The sequence below is a fragment of the Elephantulus edwardii genome, unplaced genomic scaffold (assembly GCF_000299155.1).
Source record: "Elephantulus edwardii isolate Elephantulus edwardi_28Jun2011 unplaced genomic scaffold, EleEdw1.0 scaffold00007, whole genome shotgun sequence".
NCBI classification, from domain to species: domain Eukaryota; kingdom Metazoa; phylum Chordata; class Mammalia; order Macroscelidea; family Macroscelididae; genus Elephantulus; species Elephantulus edwardii.
Window position 1 is genome coordinate 4,759,540 of NW_006399757.1, and position 17,127 is coordinate 4,776,666.

Sequence of the window (17,127 nt, forward strand, 5' to 3'; positions counted from 1 at the left end):
AAAAAAAAAAAAAAGGAAAAAAAAGGGCAATTTCTTCTTGTGTGATTAACTTCCTCTGAAAACCCATTGGAAGGTCAGCTATGGACTAGTTTGACCAGACCAAGGAATCCCACCTGAGAGCCCCCTTAATAAGACTGCCTTAAGCTTTAAAAAAAAAAAAAAAAAAAGGGCAACAAATGGCTTCTAGTTGAATTGCTTTGTAAATTAGAGATTTTGGAAGACTGCTCACTTAAAGAGCCCATGAACTGTATGAGCAAATAGTACCAAGAGTTCTGGGTTTTGGGGTTTCTCTACAGTGGAGGATTGATGGAAATTGATGTCTGAAGATACCCCTTTTGGGGACTAAGGTTGTGGGGACAACAGATCTGGGAATTTCCACTAAGACACAGGGTATTATTATTTCTCTCTCCATACATGGCAGAACACCTAGTTTGCTGGGTTACATTCTGTTCTCAGAACAGTTATTAAGCTTCAGCCTAAAAACTCAGATATATGGGTGAGAAGGGATGAATGGTACAGCTGCTGACACGAGCAACAAAGTGAAGGTGGTTGAACCCAAGAAAAATCAGAACAGCTGCAATTTCAATCTGGACTTCTGTCACTTGGGGAACTCATGCTGGCAGGATGGGACTACTGATGAAATGCTGAATCAAATTTCAAATGTCTTGGTGCCTTCAAAAAAGAAAAGACTTTATTATTGCTAACATCTTCATAATTGCTATCCACTCTTACCTAGCTTGTGTCTGTTTGCGACAGTATTTTAAACATGATGTGGCTGGGAAGATGCATTTGTCACTTCATCCACTCATTGCCCTTGAGCTGGAATTGACTGAGAGATGATCCTCCATTGGATTTTCAGAGGCTGTAAACGGTAAGGGAGGAAACTGCCTGTCTTTCTCCTGAGGAGCTGCTGGTGGGTTGCTTGGGGTTTACAGCACTACTCCCTACTCCCTAGGGCACCAGGGCTCCCTAACGTCCATTTATAATTAAGGTGATAAAGGATAGGGACACAGGTACACCGAGTGGTGTGTGAACAAAATTACTTTCCTACAGCCCACTATATATGACGTATCAAATGTGGTACCAACTTGTAGGAATACACAATACTCAATTTTTAGGGTGACCTTGTCCCGTTTACTCAAACTCACTACTATTGAGTAGATTCTAGCTCAGTGACCAGTGGGGTTGCCAAGGCTGTACATCTTAAAGGAAGCAGGCTTTATCGCCTTTCTTCTCCCTCAGAGAGGCATGTGGGTTTGAACAGATGACCTTTTGGTTAACAGCCCAACACTTAACTGACAATACCACATAAGGGAAAATAGAAATCTTAAAAAAAACAAACAAAAACAACAAAACAAAACAAAACAAACCACTGGCCAGCCAGAACAGCAGGGCAGTAAGAGTACCAAGACCCAGAGTAACAAATTTACCACAAATGCAATTTCATTTTCTGGGAGAGATCTGGACAGCTATGGGATGGGTTTGGCAGATGAGCGGATAAAGGGATCCCCACAGCCACGGAGTTCAAGCACCATCCTGACCTGCACACTTACTTTCTACTGGCTTTGACATTCGTTTTTGTGTACCAGTGAGTTGGAATGAACTCATAGCTGATCCTCCAGTGGGTTTTCAGAGGCAGTAAAACTCACAGGAGGAGACTTCCCATCATTCTCAAGTGGAACAGCTGATGGATTAAAATTGTATCTTTGGGTTAACAAGGCAACTCCTTACCATTAAGCCACCAGAACTCCCTTTAACATATCTGGTTGCTTTACATAATAAACGGGCTCTTGCAGGTTAAACCAGATAGTGCAGTCACTGGGTAGCAGATACTCAATGAAGCCTAACTGAGTATCTATTTTTGTGTAGTTCATCATACATCAGGGCTAACCTCAAGTCCCCATCATGTTCTCCCTTCATTAATGATTCATTTGACATTTGCTCCCTCCCTTCCTCAGTGTGTCCTACCTACCTACCCATTCACTAAGTATTGTCTACTATGTGCCAGGTGCTCAGTCACATCGTAGAGAAGCGAGAGGAAACACCACATAGATGGACCCTGCCAACGACAACTGAGCAGAAAAGACAGAGAATGAAAGAGATTTTACAGTGAGGTGAGACACATGGAATGATGATGTCCAGGGAGCAGAGAGAATGAAGAGCAGAAGCTCCTCACAGCAGCTGCTGAGTGTGGGGAAGAGATGAGACGTGAATCAGGCAGAAGCAAGCATCGGGGGAGAAGGCGGATGGCAGGATCTCAGCGGCAGCAGGAGCATGGGTCGAGGCCCGGAGGCGGGGGAGTAAGGCTCACTGAGGGCCTCTGTTAGTAGTAAACAGGGTCAGGACAAGTTAGGAATGTGGTGAGCTTTGGTGGAGGAAAGGTGATTTTACACTAACTCGAAGTCTGAAGTAATGCTAACATTAAGTGGAAATGTGTACGCAGACGACAACGTCATCCCAGAACTGGTTAGAGTTAAAGAGTGTCCTGAAGAAACACAGTTAGGGCTGTATATGGGAACATGGAACAAGGTCTCCTGATTTTATTTGTAGACTCTTAAATGAAAAGATGTCCAGGTACAGTGATTTTTGAGCAACTGGTATTCTTTTCTGTAACAGAGTTTACTTCTACATCAAATTTTGGGTGTTGGTGGAGAAGAGAAAAGAATAGCGAATAAGAGGCCTGTTTCTGCTGCTTTGCCAGTCTCTAACTTAGGCAGCTTTGCTGGCTAGCTCCCTCCCACTCAGCAGCAGAACATTCAGGAAGGTACAATTTTCTCATCACTGCATGACACAGGAAACCCCAGCCCTTATCATGCTGATAACTTCAGAAACTCTCAGAAATCCCATCTAAAATTAACTTTGGCTTCAAAATTTCAGCACGACTGTATTCAGCACAAAGGACATGTAAGTTCCTTTGTTTTGTTCTCCTCCAGCTGCTCCCTGGTAGCTGCTCCTGCACAATTAACTGCCTCTGAAAACCTGCTGGAGGGTCAGCTATGGGTTGGTTCCAAAGCTTCAAGTTACAAAAGAAGAGGTGATTGTTCTCCTATAACATCCTCCTCCATTTCTCTACCCTTAGAGTTTAAGGTACAGAGGGAGGACAGATGGAAAAGATCACATGATGGCAGGCAGAAAAGGAGGAGAGGAGGAAGTGAGGAGAGATGAGGAAATGGGGAGGAAAGGCGAAGGCAGAAGTGGGAGGGAGCCATGGAGGTGGGCTGGAGCATTGACGCTAAGTCCTCTGCACAGGGAGGGTACAGCTCCCCCTGCGCCTCATGGAGGGTTAGGACAACAGGGAAACTGAGCACGCATGCGCACAAGCAATGACGATTTCACAAAGAATCTCAATTTCACATTATCCATTTTTAGAGCATAGCCTAAGCTTATGTAGTGGACAGAGGCCATGTCTCCTCAAAACCACAATCCTCCTAGACAACGTGAATGTTCACGTCTTTGTGTATGACCAGGATGTGGATGCCAGACTCATCGTTACAGCTTCTCTTCTCAAAGGAGAAGCTTGAAGGAATCTGTTGGGGAATCACTTTTGCTACCAGACACATCCAGCTGTGAAGCAAGAGAATATAGTAAGACAGCTCAAAGGCAGAGGTTGCCGATAGAGAGCATGCAGGTACAAAAGCCTAACCTGGTCCTTAGAGGTGCATGACCGTGGGCAAATTACTGAGCCTCTCTGTGCCTCAGTTTCCTGGGCATAATGGAAATAATAATAGTTTATGCCTAGTAAGGTTGCAGTGAAGATTAAGTAAGGGAACACAAGTAAAAAGCACACAACACTGAGCCTACCACATATGTGTGCCATACTGAGTGTGGGCCATGGTTACTTTGCAATCTGGAAGTGGCATTTCACAGAATCACACTGTAATAGAACTCAGACTCTCTAAGATTAGTGGGTGCAACCTGGAGGGTGTGGCTTTAAAATTAATAATTGAGGTGATGGGTCTGTGGGATGGCCTAGGGCCTTGGAGTTTCCCTCCACTCTAGGCATTGGCTGGCTAGCTAGCATCTTGATGGTGGTCTCATCTTGATGGAAGTCACATAAGGGAAGTTTCTGGGATCCTTTTTGTGGTGTGTTACTGTTCTCCCCCCCCCCAAAAGTGGGTGGCCCTTGAGCCTTAGTCTAAGGGTGGAGGCCTGCTCAAGGGTGTGGCTTTAAAATCCTGTAGTAAATTTGATTATTTTAGAATGAATATTCTTTGAAAGTTACAGCAATCATTTGTCTATTCGCTGTACTGAAAACCCTGGAGTTGCTGTGATGCTGAACACTGTTTCGTAGTCATGTCAAATACCATAATGGTTGCCCATTATGTACAGTGGTTGGATGAGCTTCCAGACTGATTCATGTTGGGAAGCAAGAGTGGCATCCTCTTCCTAAACTAGATGCCTCTGGAAACTCTACAAACTCTCTTACAAATGTACAGAAATGATGTTAATTATAGAACAGAGTTCAGGTAGTTTGTGTCAAGTTTACTCTGAGTTGTATTTGACCCAACACTCTTAACTACTGCTAAATGAGACAAGTGCTGTTATAGCTGGAGGAACATTCTTCCACTTTGTACATCACTCTTTGTCAATGTGCTGTATGAAGGAACTTGGGTTTGCTGTGATGCTGAACCTTGTGCCATTGGGGTATCAAATACCAGAATGCTTTTCCAATGTGGACAGTGTTTGGTGAAGCTCCCAGTTGTAAAACAGATTTGGAAGCAGGAGTGGCATCCACTTCCTAAACCACATGCCTCTGGACACTCTATGAACTTGGAGAAAGAACGATAGCTATCAAAAGGCATTAGATCTTTTGTTCATAGAGTTGCTATGAGTCGACCTCGACTTGATGGCAATCGACAACAACGACCTGGGGATAAGAAGATAACATTCCCTTGTGGGAGGGTGGATGAAGCTGCTTTAGGTCTTTCCTGGTAAATGAGTGAGTCTAAGACCTTATTTTGCTGATAAGACTGTAAAGGCACAGTGGGTCTGAGCGGTCTGGCCCACTGCTGTAAAGAAAGGGTGGGGAAATTGGGGTTTGCAGGCTAAAATCTGGTCTCCGCACTCCTTGTCATTGTTTGTTTCACTGAGGAAACAAGCCAAGGAGCCTTTCTGGTCTCTTGACGAATTAAGTGAGTGGTTTATTTAGCTTGGCTTCTGAGATGGTGTGGATAATCAGGGAAGCAGTTTTACTATAAGACATTGCACTGCTTTTGAGTGGATTCTGACTCCTGGCAACCTTCCATCAAGTTTCTGAGACGCTAAGTGGTAGTGGGCAAACTCATCTTTCTCTCATGGAACAGCTGGTGGCTTTCATTCATTGACCTTTAGATGATGAGCCCAACTCTTACTGCAGTCCACCACGAGGGCTCCTTTTATTTCAAGGAAGCACAATTTCAAGTTATTCAGATGCTTTTGAAATCCATGTACACAGAACACTCTTGTACATCATGTTGTTGCTGTTTGGCACTGTTGGGTCAGAAGTGACTTAAAGCTGACAATCCACTAGGTTTTCAGAGGCAGGAAATTGCACAGGAGGACCTTTGCATTGGCAGCACAGCTCCTCACCCCTAGACCACCAGCGCTCCCTCTAGACCACGAGAGCCATCTAAAAAAAGGGCCTTTTTCCTTTTTCTTTTTGATGGTGATCATGGTTGGGAAAGGAGGTAATGTGGGAGAAGGAATCCTGACCAAAGTTGGTTTAAATATACAGAATATGGTTCTGACTTAATTACAGAATAAATCACTGAAATAGGCAGTTTATATAGAAGCCCATATATATTTTTGAGGTTCCCCAGAGGGCACCATCAGTGGCGGAAGTGTGAGTGCAGTCTGCGGCTGTGGTAAAGACTGAACGGACTTCCCCTTCCAACTATACCCAAACCCACTGACACTGTGTCAATTCTGACGCATAGTGGCCCTGCACGACCTAGTGGAACTTCCTCACAGGATTCCCAGCGCTGTAAATCTCTGTGGAAGCAGCTTGTCAAAGCCCTCTCCTGCACAGGAGCTGGTGGGTTCATGTCACCAACCTTTTTACTTAGCTACAAAATTCTTATCCACCACATAGCCAAGGCTCCTCCTCTCCCAACCACCTAGTTAAAAATGTCTCCCCCTTTTTTTTCCTCACTAAGTTTGAATTCCATTGCATTCATTTTGTATCTATTTGCCTGTAAAGGAAACAGAATATTAGGAGTTACAGACTAACTCTTTTAATAGTGATCTTGATGGAACTCCCACTGAGGAAAGAAACTTTCAGATAGCAGAATGTTCCTTTCCAATAGCAAACCAGAGTGTGCTCCTCATTGAAACAAGATGCTGTACTCATGGCCAATTTCACTGTGGAAAATAAGGCCCAAGTTTTTCCAGTGGCTGTGAGGTCCTATGTGGCCTAGTCCTCTGTATCATCTCTGGCTGCCTCTACTCTTTGCTCTTGAGCTCTAACCCAACCACACACAGTCTTTCCTGTAATTTTTTGCCCATGTTAGGCATGCCCTCACCTTACGTTTGCACAGATTACTCCTCTACTCAGAATACTCAAGTGGCTAATTCTCTCATGTCTTTTATCTCTTTGCTCAATCTCATCTCAAACGGAACCCTATTTAAAGTTGTAGTTTACCTTTCCCTGCTCCCAACTCTTGCTCTCTCTGGACTCTGGGTTTTTCTTTTGTGGTGTTTTTTTGTTTGGGTTTTTGTTGTTGTTGTTGTTTTCTCCCCTTCTTCTTCTTTTCTCCATGACATTGAACACTTTGAAACATGTCACCTAATTTGTTAATTTATTATGTTTACTGTTGAATATCTGTTTGTTCCTTCTGAGAATCTGAGAATCTCATCTGTTTGTTCTGTATTTGGCACACAGAAGGACCTAATCAATGTTAGCTGAACAAACAACAGAAACTTGCTAAGGGGCCAATACAGGGGCAACTGAAAGTTTTTAAAGATTTTCTTGCCTGAGAAATAAACGGCCTCTCTCTGTAGAATCTTTTTTACTCCCCATTATTTGAGTTTGTGTTACTATCAGAATGCCTCTTTTTCAAGACCTACATATGTTTCTGCGCCTTCGCCTTAGACTTAGAGGAAGCCAAGCCCCAAGGTCACTGCTGCTCTTTGGAGCTCTCAGCTATAGTTTCAGGGCCCCACTGTGGGCTCTGAGCAGAGCTCTTCTCACTTGGCATGTTCAGGAAGAGGGCGTGGAACCCTGGCTTCTCAGCTGTCAGCATGGGGCACTCACACCAAATGACTCTCCACCACCTTGCCAGGCAGAACACTGCACCAGACTCCCAACTGCAGTAGGAAACCTGTCTGCCCAGAGCTGGAGGGCAGCCCAAGAGGGCGTCATTCTTGAGGCTCTCCAGCAGCCCACCACATCAGTGGCAGACATGGGGCTCCTTGCCTTCCAATTCTCCACAACTTGCTATCACCTCCAACAGGGAGTGGGTGAGGGGGTGAAACTTAAATCGGTTGGCAGCATTGCACATCTGCTCCAGTGAACAATACGGGTCAAACGCAGGGTGGGATAATATTTTTGGATTTCATTTACTCCTGCTATCTCTAAACTCCATTACTACATAAATGAGTTGGCTGTAAAACAGGACTCAAGCAGATAAAAGGAGTCAAGTATTTCATAAAGAAAGAGGGAAGACAATTTTTTTTTGCCTTGCCCACCAATTTCTTGCTGAGCCCATGATCTCATCTCTGAGAACCTGAGGGTTTTAATAGCCCATAATTACTTAATCATTCCAGTTCTGCCGTTTGTTCTTGGGTTTAAGTGTCTGATAAACACATTGTTTATTATAGAGATAGCGTAAATTTACAGTAAAACCAAAACAATCCAAGAATGTCATAACAGCCATACCTCTCTTATGATCAATGTGACAGAAAGTGAGGGAAAAGGCACTGAAAATAAATACTAAAAAATGGCTTCCTTTCTGAGGTCTGGCTGCTGAGAAAGTCACATGTAAAGATTTAAATTGACATGGGAGAGGCTAGAGAACATTATGCTGGCTGAACTAACTCAGTCCCATAAGAACAAACACTGCATACGACCATTATTGTAGAAATAGAAGGATAACTAGTAAGATGTATATAAAATACCAAAAAAAGAAGCAGCATGGGGACTGAGGGTGGGAAGAGTGTAAGATCATGGGGTCACAGAGTTTTGTGGGTGGAAAGAGGGAGTGAAGGAATTAGGACAGATCTAACGGAGACCTGAAAGATGGGGTGGTAGTGGGTGATCAGTGGTGATTAATTTTATAAAACACAGTATACGGGAATGATTGTATGAAACACAAAATGAATTAAGAAATGTATGAAACACAAAGTACATGAATGAAACACAATGTATACAAATTTTAATTGCAAACCAATTCTTTCAAAAAGATTTAAATATAAACCTAAATTTTGGGTCTCACACTTTATACTATTGTGCTCAAAAGGTCAGCAATTCTCTACCAGTGTGCTGGCCTGCTGGTGAGTGTCATGTACCCTAAATCCTCATCCATGCTAAAGACTCATTGTGCTCAGTGGGGCAACTCTACTTCAGGTCTGGCCCAAAATGCCACATGTATCAGGCCAAACTGAATGGGACTGTCAGGCCAGAAAGAGGTTGGAATGTGGGGAGAGATAGACTGGGTGTACAATAAAAATTAGTGTGAACAAGAGTTAAGAGATCCATTAGGAATAGAGTTTCCACAGTGTAATTAATGTCAGCACCAAAAGAGAAGGTGTGTTTATGGACCTTTTCCTGTGGTGTATGTGGAAATCTCAGAGGAATGGCCAGGCAAGGACAAGCAAGAAATTAGTGCCAGTTTCTTCTTCCCAAATACGTCATGAAAGAAATCTAAAATCAAAGGCACACAACAAGACTGAGAAACACTGACTGCTCTGCCCTATGACTAACAGGAAATGTTGATACAGGGAGAAAATGACGAGATTAGATTGTAAATGCTATGACACGTTTTTAAAGTTGGAATTGGGTTCTGAGTTTTCCACTAAAGGTTCACTGGATAGAAAAGAAAAATACAGGAAACAAAGCAAAACAAAAAGACAAACCAGAAAAACAATATGCTTTTGATAGGGAACAAAACACCCCAAAAATAGAACAAAAAGACACAGAAGAACCCTCTTTCAGTCCCAAGAGTAGCACATACCTTGAAGGGAAGCCTGCAAGTCCTTCATGTTTTGGTCTAAAAGCTGTGAAGGGAGGAATCCTGAGCCTGCCTGAGGCTTGGGGTCTGGCTCTCCTGCGGCCACAGCTGGTGCGGGCTCTTTAAGCCGACTGTCTCCAAACACAGCAGCCCACTCTTTACTGAACTCGCCTTCTTCCAGGGAGGAAGCATTGAAGATCTCATTCAGCAGCAGCAGGTCATCTTTGTCAGCACCTTCGAGTTCCGTGGTCCCTGCCTTTGGGACCAGGCAAGCTGATTAAAGTAAAGGCACAAAACACACTGTCACAGAGGGCCCATACCACCTGGGGATAAATCCTGAGGAGGGCAGGGCTCAGATGGACTAGGTGACAGGTAGGTGGTTTCTGGTTGGGTGTTTTTTTTCTGTTTGTTTTCAAGTATATCATAACATAAATTAATCACATTAGCACCTGCTCTTGACAGATTTCACAATTAAATTCCTAGACCCATCCATTCTCATTCCTTTTCCTCAAAGGAAGCCCAATTTCTGAGAATCTTTTTAAACAAACTCAATCCATTGCCATACAGTCAGAACTGACTCATAGCTGGCTCTCAGGTGGGGTTTTGGAGGCTTTGAGTTGCACCGGGGGAAACTCCATCTTCCTCCAAGGTCTAGCTGGTGGATTTGGATTGTCTGCCATTGGGTTGGCAGTGTAACCCCTTATGCAGTAGGGCTTTAGGGTTACATTTAAATATTTACCACAACATACTAGGGTCTGGCTTTTCCTTACTGTATGAGCAAGCTATCGTACTATGTTTTCTGATATGAAACAAAACCAGGATTGAAAGCATGACAGGATGTGCATTCTTTGTTTGTATAGCTGCCTGAATTTCCCAGACAAGCCTGCAGGCCACAGTGCCTGGGTAGAACCACACACACACACACACACACACACACACACACCATGTGGCAGCCTGTTCTGCTGTCCACGGTGGGTGTTCAAAACATTCACCCTATCCTGCCTGACTGGTGCAGGGAGTAAGGGGAAAAGGGATCAGGATTCCAGCTTGGCCAAGGAAGACATTCTTGCTTTCTCCTCTAAAACACAGCTGCATGAACACTTGGACTGACTAGGACATTCAGGGAATGACTAAGGATTGGTGTCTTATCTTAGAGACACTGGAGAGCAACAGATTGAGGGCAAATCCTAGCAGTACCCTTCACCTGATCTGAGACCGAGGTAGACTTTGACCTTCATATTTTCTCATCTATAATAACACTCTGGAAGCAGGAGTGGCATCCACTTCCGAAATGGCTTGCCTCCGGAAACTCTATGTACGAACAGTGCTCGGGCTGTTCGTTCATAGGGTCGCTATGAGTCTACGACTCGATGGCATCAAACAACAAACAAATATAATAACACTAATAATGCTCACTTCAGATTGTTAGTAAGAAGGCTAAACGATATCAAGAACAAAAATCCCCTCTGTTTAAACCTCATTACCTAGCTAGAAGGAAAATTTCAAAGAAAAGCCTCCTTAGGATATTCACAAAGATGAACACACTCACTATTGAACCCATATAGAATGGTGTACAAGTACCAGAAACCACACAAGAGCTTTCACTGAGTTGCCAACATATTTTGAGAACCAAGGACTAATTTAATCATGGCTTGTTGTAGCATTTAAAACTACATTTTGTTGTAAGTGGTGAAGGGAAGGAAAGTTACTATGTATTTATGGTTTTTTTTTTCTGCACTATACTGTAATTCTGTCACTGCCAAATCAAGTTAATCAACAAGTTTTCTTCAAATGTATGATAATTAGTATGTGAGGCCATTAAAAAAGCTTATCTCTGTCAGCTTTATTGGATCTATTTTCAACCACACTTTACATGAAGATCTAGAGATTAAGGGAGTTTTTGATGTGCTGAGCAGACTGATCATAAATCTGGGAGTGAGGGAGTCTACCTACTCTCATATCACTGTGGTTTAAAAGTAGTGGCAAAACATTGCTTTAATTGGACAACAATCTAGTTTAAGCACTCTCATTGTTTTTGTTATCACAGAAATTTTCACTGAGACTTAGCCTGGAGGTGGAGGGGTGAAAGGAGAAAACAGCATTTAAAACGAGCTTGGGAGGCAGTTCTGTGGAAGCAGTGTTCACAGAAACGGTGCCCTGTGGGTAAAGCAAGGCAGAGGCCGCACAGCACCCCTGTGTGAAGAAGGAGCGTGGGCCCAGCGAGGGCAGGGTGTGTCCACCGACAGCCCTCCGCACCCTCTTCTCTCTGTGCCATCCTTCCTATGCGAACTAGTATCACCAATTTCTGCACTTCCTTCTTTCAGGTGGAACTTAAAATGCCCAAACTCATGCTCAGAATTTCTAGACTACAGAGTCAAATTTGCTTTTTGGAACCAGTTCAAGCCAATGTGTAGACCTGAGAAGAAAAGCTGACTTTAAATGAGTGTGGGGAATTAAGTGTCTTCCTCCTGCAGTCATTCTGCACAGCCCTCTGCTAAATCAAACCCTTGGGGGAATTTGCACAGCTTTGATCTAGAAATCCATCTAGGGAAGAGCATGACTAACACGTGCAACAACAAATAAACACTGAGCCTTCCAAAATAACTGGTCTGGAATGGCTCTGTCTTCGTTCTCATGTTTAGGTTCTGTCCTTTGGTATCCATAATGAATTCTGTTGTTTTATCTAGGCCACACCACTTCCCCTTTCTTCGGGTTTTCTCGCTGAAGAACTACTGCCTGTAAGTGATCCTGATGAGTCTTGAGATCCCTAAGAACCTCCATCTCTTCAATCATGGTGATTGGCTTAGAGGAGGGAGTTTGCCCAAAGCTGCTCAGAGTTTGGTATATAAAAATGGAAGATGGTCTCCCTCTTTGGGATTCAAAACTCTAAAGTTTGACAGTTTCAGGGACAAGCAAAAATATGAAGGGGAATAGCCTGACGTGTTGGAGAGAGAAATTCTGGTAACATTGTATAAACAAACCTCTTGATCCTGCCTTAACTGAAGTCAAGTCATTACGATGTGTCCCCAGATACCTGGACCAATACTTCATTTTATTTATATTTATTAAACCAATTAAACTTTTAAAATCACTTGCAGGTGTGTTTCTATCACTTGTAACAATAACAACAACAGAATCGATCTATTTTCTAGTATATACAGCGAGCTCTAGTGGCTCAGTGGTAAGGAGTTGCACTGTCTCCTCCCAGGTGATTCACAGCCTCTGAAAACCAGCTGGAGTGTCAGCTATCAGTTGTTTCTCACTCAACAGTACATAACAACAATAACATTACACTCAAATAGTGACAGAGGTGCGTAAAGGACCTGCAGTGAGGTTCAACTGTCTCCATGAAGTTGAGAATAGAGATTTTGCATGTACTAAAATCTACCATTGAGTCTGGCCTGTTGTGTAGGGTCCTGATAACTTAACAGTTAATGTACAAGGCACAGTGAACATTTTCTCTTTTAAGAGAGTTAGTACTTAGCTAAAAGCAATGAAACTGGCACTGACTTGAGCCAGAAAACAGGGAAACCTCCCAATTATGGCACTGATAATTAACATGCTTGAAATTGCTATACATAACTTGTAAGAAAAACTTAATTACAAGTAAGAAAGGACAGGCTTAGGTCTGAAACTAGACAAGTTGAGACTTGAGATATAACACCAGTCAGTTGGCTCTTACAAATCATGCTATCACTTTCTTGGAAAACAATTCAGCTCAACTAAGAGAACACTGAGTGCAAGTGAGAAGACAGGGGGATCTGGTTAGCTCTTTAAGAGGAGCCTTGCTAGCAGATACACAACGGGAGGCAGGGCTTCCGCCCTTACCTATGAACAAGTGTTGTTACTGGGATGTAAGGGCTTAAAGGATGAACTGCGACTGTGGAACACTCATCTCAAGTCCACAGATGCTACTCCAAGTTCCTTGTACTCTTCACAGCCTGCCATGTCTCCAGGATAATTGTCATGTCAGATAACCCAAGATCCAACTTCACTAAGAGAGAGAGAGAGAGAGGACAGAGGGACAGAAGGAGAGAGGGACAGAGGGAGAGAGAGACAGGGAGGGGGAGAGGGTGAGAGAGAGAGGACAGCCAACAGACAGGACATTCCCAAACTCTCACCTCTGTGCCTCCAATTCTATGACACTCTGGCAGCCCTCGCCTCACGTTAGCCCCTCTGAATTATTCCTTCCTCTCCTGTTACTATTCAGTACGACATCTGCAGTCTTTCACCCTTAAGTTCTGCTTTTCCTGGCAGCAGATGACATGTGCACATCCCAGCACCTGATAATAATCTGAAATAATAATTTTAATTTCAAATTACGATTCTAGTTTCAGAGATCCTAGTGGCTTCATTGGTAAGGAGTTGAGTTGCCAACCCCAAAGCAGGCGGTTCGAATCCACTTAATAATCTGAAATAATTTTAATTTTTTTTTTTATAACTTTAATTTTAAATTACGATTCTAGTTTCAGAGATCCTAGTGGCTTCATGGGTAAGGAGTTGAATTGCCAACCCAAAAGTAGGCAGTTCGAATCCACCGGCTATGCCATGATATTAAGATGGATAATCTCCCCCAGTGCAGTTTCCAGCCTCTGAAAATCTACTGGAGGCTCAGCTGTGAGGTGGTTCTGATTAGATAGCACATAACCTCATTCCAGTTTGGTTTTCCTCCACAGTCAGACACTCTAGTGTGTCGCCATTCTTTTTTTCAGCCCCTTGCAGTTCAGTTCTGGCACCTATCGTATCCTGAGACGGCTCTCTGGAAGTCACCTGTGAGGTTTGCACAGCCTAACCCAGCTCCCTAGCCTCAGGTCTCAACCTCTGTAGCACTCTGTGTTGCTGCCTTTTTGGAGATGCTGTGACTTCCTTGGAATTGCCATGAGGTACTCCACTTGGATGCCCCCCAATCTCTCCTCCCTGTGTTCTCTACAAAAGATTTTATCTATTCTCATGATTCCAATCTTACCATGGAAGGGTCTCAAATCTCTCCTCCCCCAGTTTCAAGTTACTCCCTGAGCCCTGAAAACAAATCCCTGACTCAGAAGCTCTTTGGGGTTTGGCCCCTGGTTAGGCTGCTGGCACCTTCCTGCTATGTGTCTTTACTTCAGCCAGCTATATCATTCTTCCTCCCTTACTTGAATCTTCAACAGCTTCCTTTCAAATGATCAGCGTACTAGTATTTACAGTGGTATTCTTGACCTTTCTGTATAAGCTTTAAGGTAAATCATTCAGTAAGCCATCAACACTTCCTTCTGAGTGGCTTATAATTCAAGCAAAACACCTCTACTTGACTTTTTCTGACACACTTTCCTGCCTCCTATGTGGAAATTTGCTGCTCTCTTCCCAGTGAGGTGCCCCAGGAGGAGATAGCTGAAAGGGATTTGAGAAAGCAACTCCTCTAAGTAATTCACAGATGAAGAGAAAGACATTCCTCTAAGCTGGGATGAGGAAACCCAAGATCCCTACCTAAATTAAGATGGCCTGCCCAACATCATTCATTAATCATCCATTATCTGCTTGGGGACCCTGGCACGTGTAGGTCCGGCTGTTTTCTCAATGGGGCATACTGTTTTCACTTCAGAACCTCTTATTCAGTGAATTATTTCCCCTCAACACAAAGATTGGCATTTTAACTCTTACTTTTGTGAATATGACCCAACTTGGAAAAAGGATTTTTTGAGATGTTATAGTTTTGAATAGGTCTTATTAAATAAGAGAATACACACAGAGAAGACACCAAGGGAAGATGCATTTCCACACTAAGGAAAACCAAGGACCACTGGGAACCATGGGAGGCTGGAACTATCTCCCATCAAAACTCTTAGGAAGGGTCAACAAGGCCATCTCCCTGGTGTGGAATTCTGCTCTTCATGCCTGATAATTTTTCAAGTTCTGTTCTTCAATGCCACCCACACTTTGTGGCATTTCCTTACAGCAGCCCTAGAAAATGAAGATAGACTCTATTTAAAAAAAAAAAAATTCTCTCACACAAACTACTATTTGAGCTTTCCTGAGTTGTGATGGTTGCTATGGTCAGATGGTTCCACGGGCAACCAGGCAAAGCTCTTGGCTGCAGATACCTAGAAGGCAATGGCTGGGAGGGTGGAACTACTTGGCATGCCTGCTTATTCTGGCAAGGGGTTACAAACTGTTAAACAGTTCCCATGCCCTCAGGAAAAATTCCCTTGGAGAACTGATCCTGAACCAATGCATTCTAGCTGTGTGAAAACACAGGGGAAGTTCTCTTCAGTGTAGGCAAGTATGGGTAACAGGAAGCCAAGGTGTGAAATGAGTGACCGCGAGCTCATGTAATATTTTTTAAAACCATACTGAGTTTGATGACCTCAGCACAAATTAGGAACGCAGAAAATGGAAACATAACTTCATGGACCAAAGATGAGAGCACAGGAAAACAAACAGACAAATGTCACTTAAGGTACCATCATCTGATGCTAAACAGGAAGACTGTTTCTCTGGTTTTATCCCTGGTACCTACTCTTGACACAATGACTAATTGCAAAGGCCGCACATTTGCAACACAGATGAAAAAAAACCCCAAACGCCAACACTAGCCTCACATCACTCAAAAGAGGGTATGAAGGTAGGAAGGGCAGGAAACCACCTTACAGAGACATCTAACAACAACAATAACAGAATTTACAATTCTTAATACAAAAGTTCTAGTGAAAAAAATTAAAAAGGTCCTTAGATAGAATTCAAGAAGATGGTTTCTCAAAACTCCCATCTGGTAAAATAGAAAATATAAAAAAAGGAAAAAAAAGAAAGAAAAAAAGCATAGATCATGTTTCAATGGAGAGGAGAAATCACACCATCTATCCATCAAAAAGCAAAGCAAAACAATGGTGTTAAACTGTGAGTAGTCACCAAGGAAAGATTTTTGATAAACCCCAAGCTGGCTTCCCCAAGTCAGTATAAGTTCATAACAACTAAGCAAATTTATTGAAAAAAGTGCAAGACTTGGTATTGGGGGAGGTAGGGTAGGATGGGAAATCATTCTCTGCACAGAAGGGCTGACCCTCCGTTGATTGCACAGGAACAGTATTTTATTTTGAAAGGGTAGCTAGCAGTAGCTTATGAGACGATCAAGGTTAGGGATACATTCTAGGACAGTGAAAAAGAGGGCTGAGGGAAAGCTGACGGATGAATTTAGTGTTTACCATAATGAATGCAAACGAGGAAACATATGATTCCTACAAACCATATGCCACCTAGTTAATATTTACTTCCATGACTCCCCATATATCATGTTGTTGTTGTTAAGTTCCATTGAGTCAGAACGCATAGCGACCATACATACAAGAGCTCTGAAGCCTGCCCTGTCCTGAGCCAGTCTAACTGACTCTGATCCCAGTTACTGTATCAGCCCATCTCATCCAGGGTCTTCCTCTCCTGTGCTGTCTCTCCACCCTTCTGAACATGATGTCCTTCTTTCAGGACTGGTCCCCCTGGCCATGTGCCCAAAGTATGTGAGATGGAGCTTCACAATCCTAGTCTTCAAGAAGAAACTTGGTTTCACCCTCTCCAAGACAGACCTATTTGTTTTCTTGGCGGTCTATGGTAAGTTCAAGACTCTTCTCCTGCACCACAACTCAAAGGCTTCACTTCTTCTGTCATCCTTTGCCACTGTCCAGTTCTCTGATGCACAGCAATTATAAAGATTATGGCCTGGATCAGGTACATCTCAGCCTCTAGAATGATGTTATTGCTTCTCAGTACTCTGGAGAAGTCACTGTCAGTAGATTTTCCCAGTGCAATTTGTCTTTTGATTTCCTGACTGCTGGTACCAAGAGTGTTGATTGTGGAGTCGAGCAAGCTGTAATTGTTAACAATTTCAATCTCTTCTCCATCTATCATGGTGCTGCCAATTGGCCCACTGGTGAGAATCTTTGACTTTTTGATGTTGAGCTTCAATCCATACTGAAGACTACAGTCCTTGACCTTCAGCAAGCAAGCTTATGTC

The 17,127-nt window shown here is 43.2% G+C and overlaps 1 protein-coding gene across 4 annotated transcripts in view; it reads right to left on the bottom strand.

The window, feature by feature from the left end:
* Positions 1–17,127, bottom strand: part of ICA1 (islet cell autoantigen 1, 69kDa) — a 211,433-nt gene that overhangs the window by 6,248 nt on the left and 188,058 nt on the right. For 3 of the 4 annotated variants that reach the window (XM_006880238.1, XM_006880237.1, XM_006880239.1), the window contains one exon: positions 9,150–9,419. In XM_006880238.1, coding sequence (XP_006880300.1) covers positions 9,150–9,419 — 270 coding nt within the window. Of the gene's footprint in view, positions 1–9,149; positions 9,420–17,127 lie in introns of those variants that run through there. The other variant, XM_006880240.1, reaches the window with a different exon arrangement.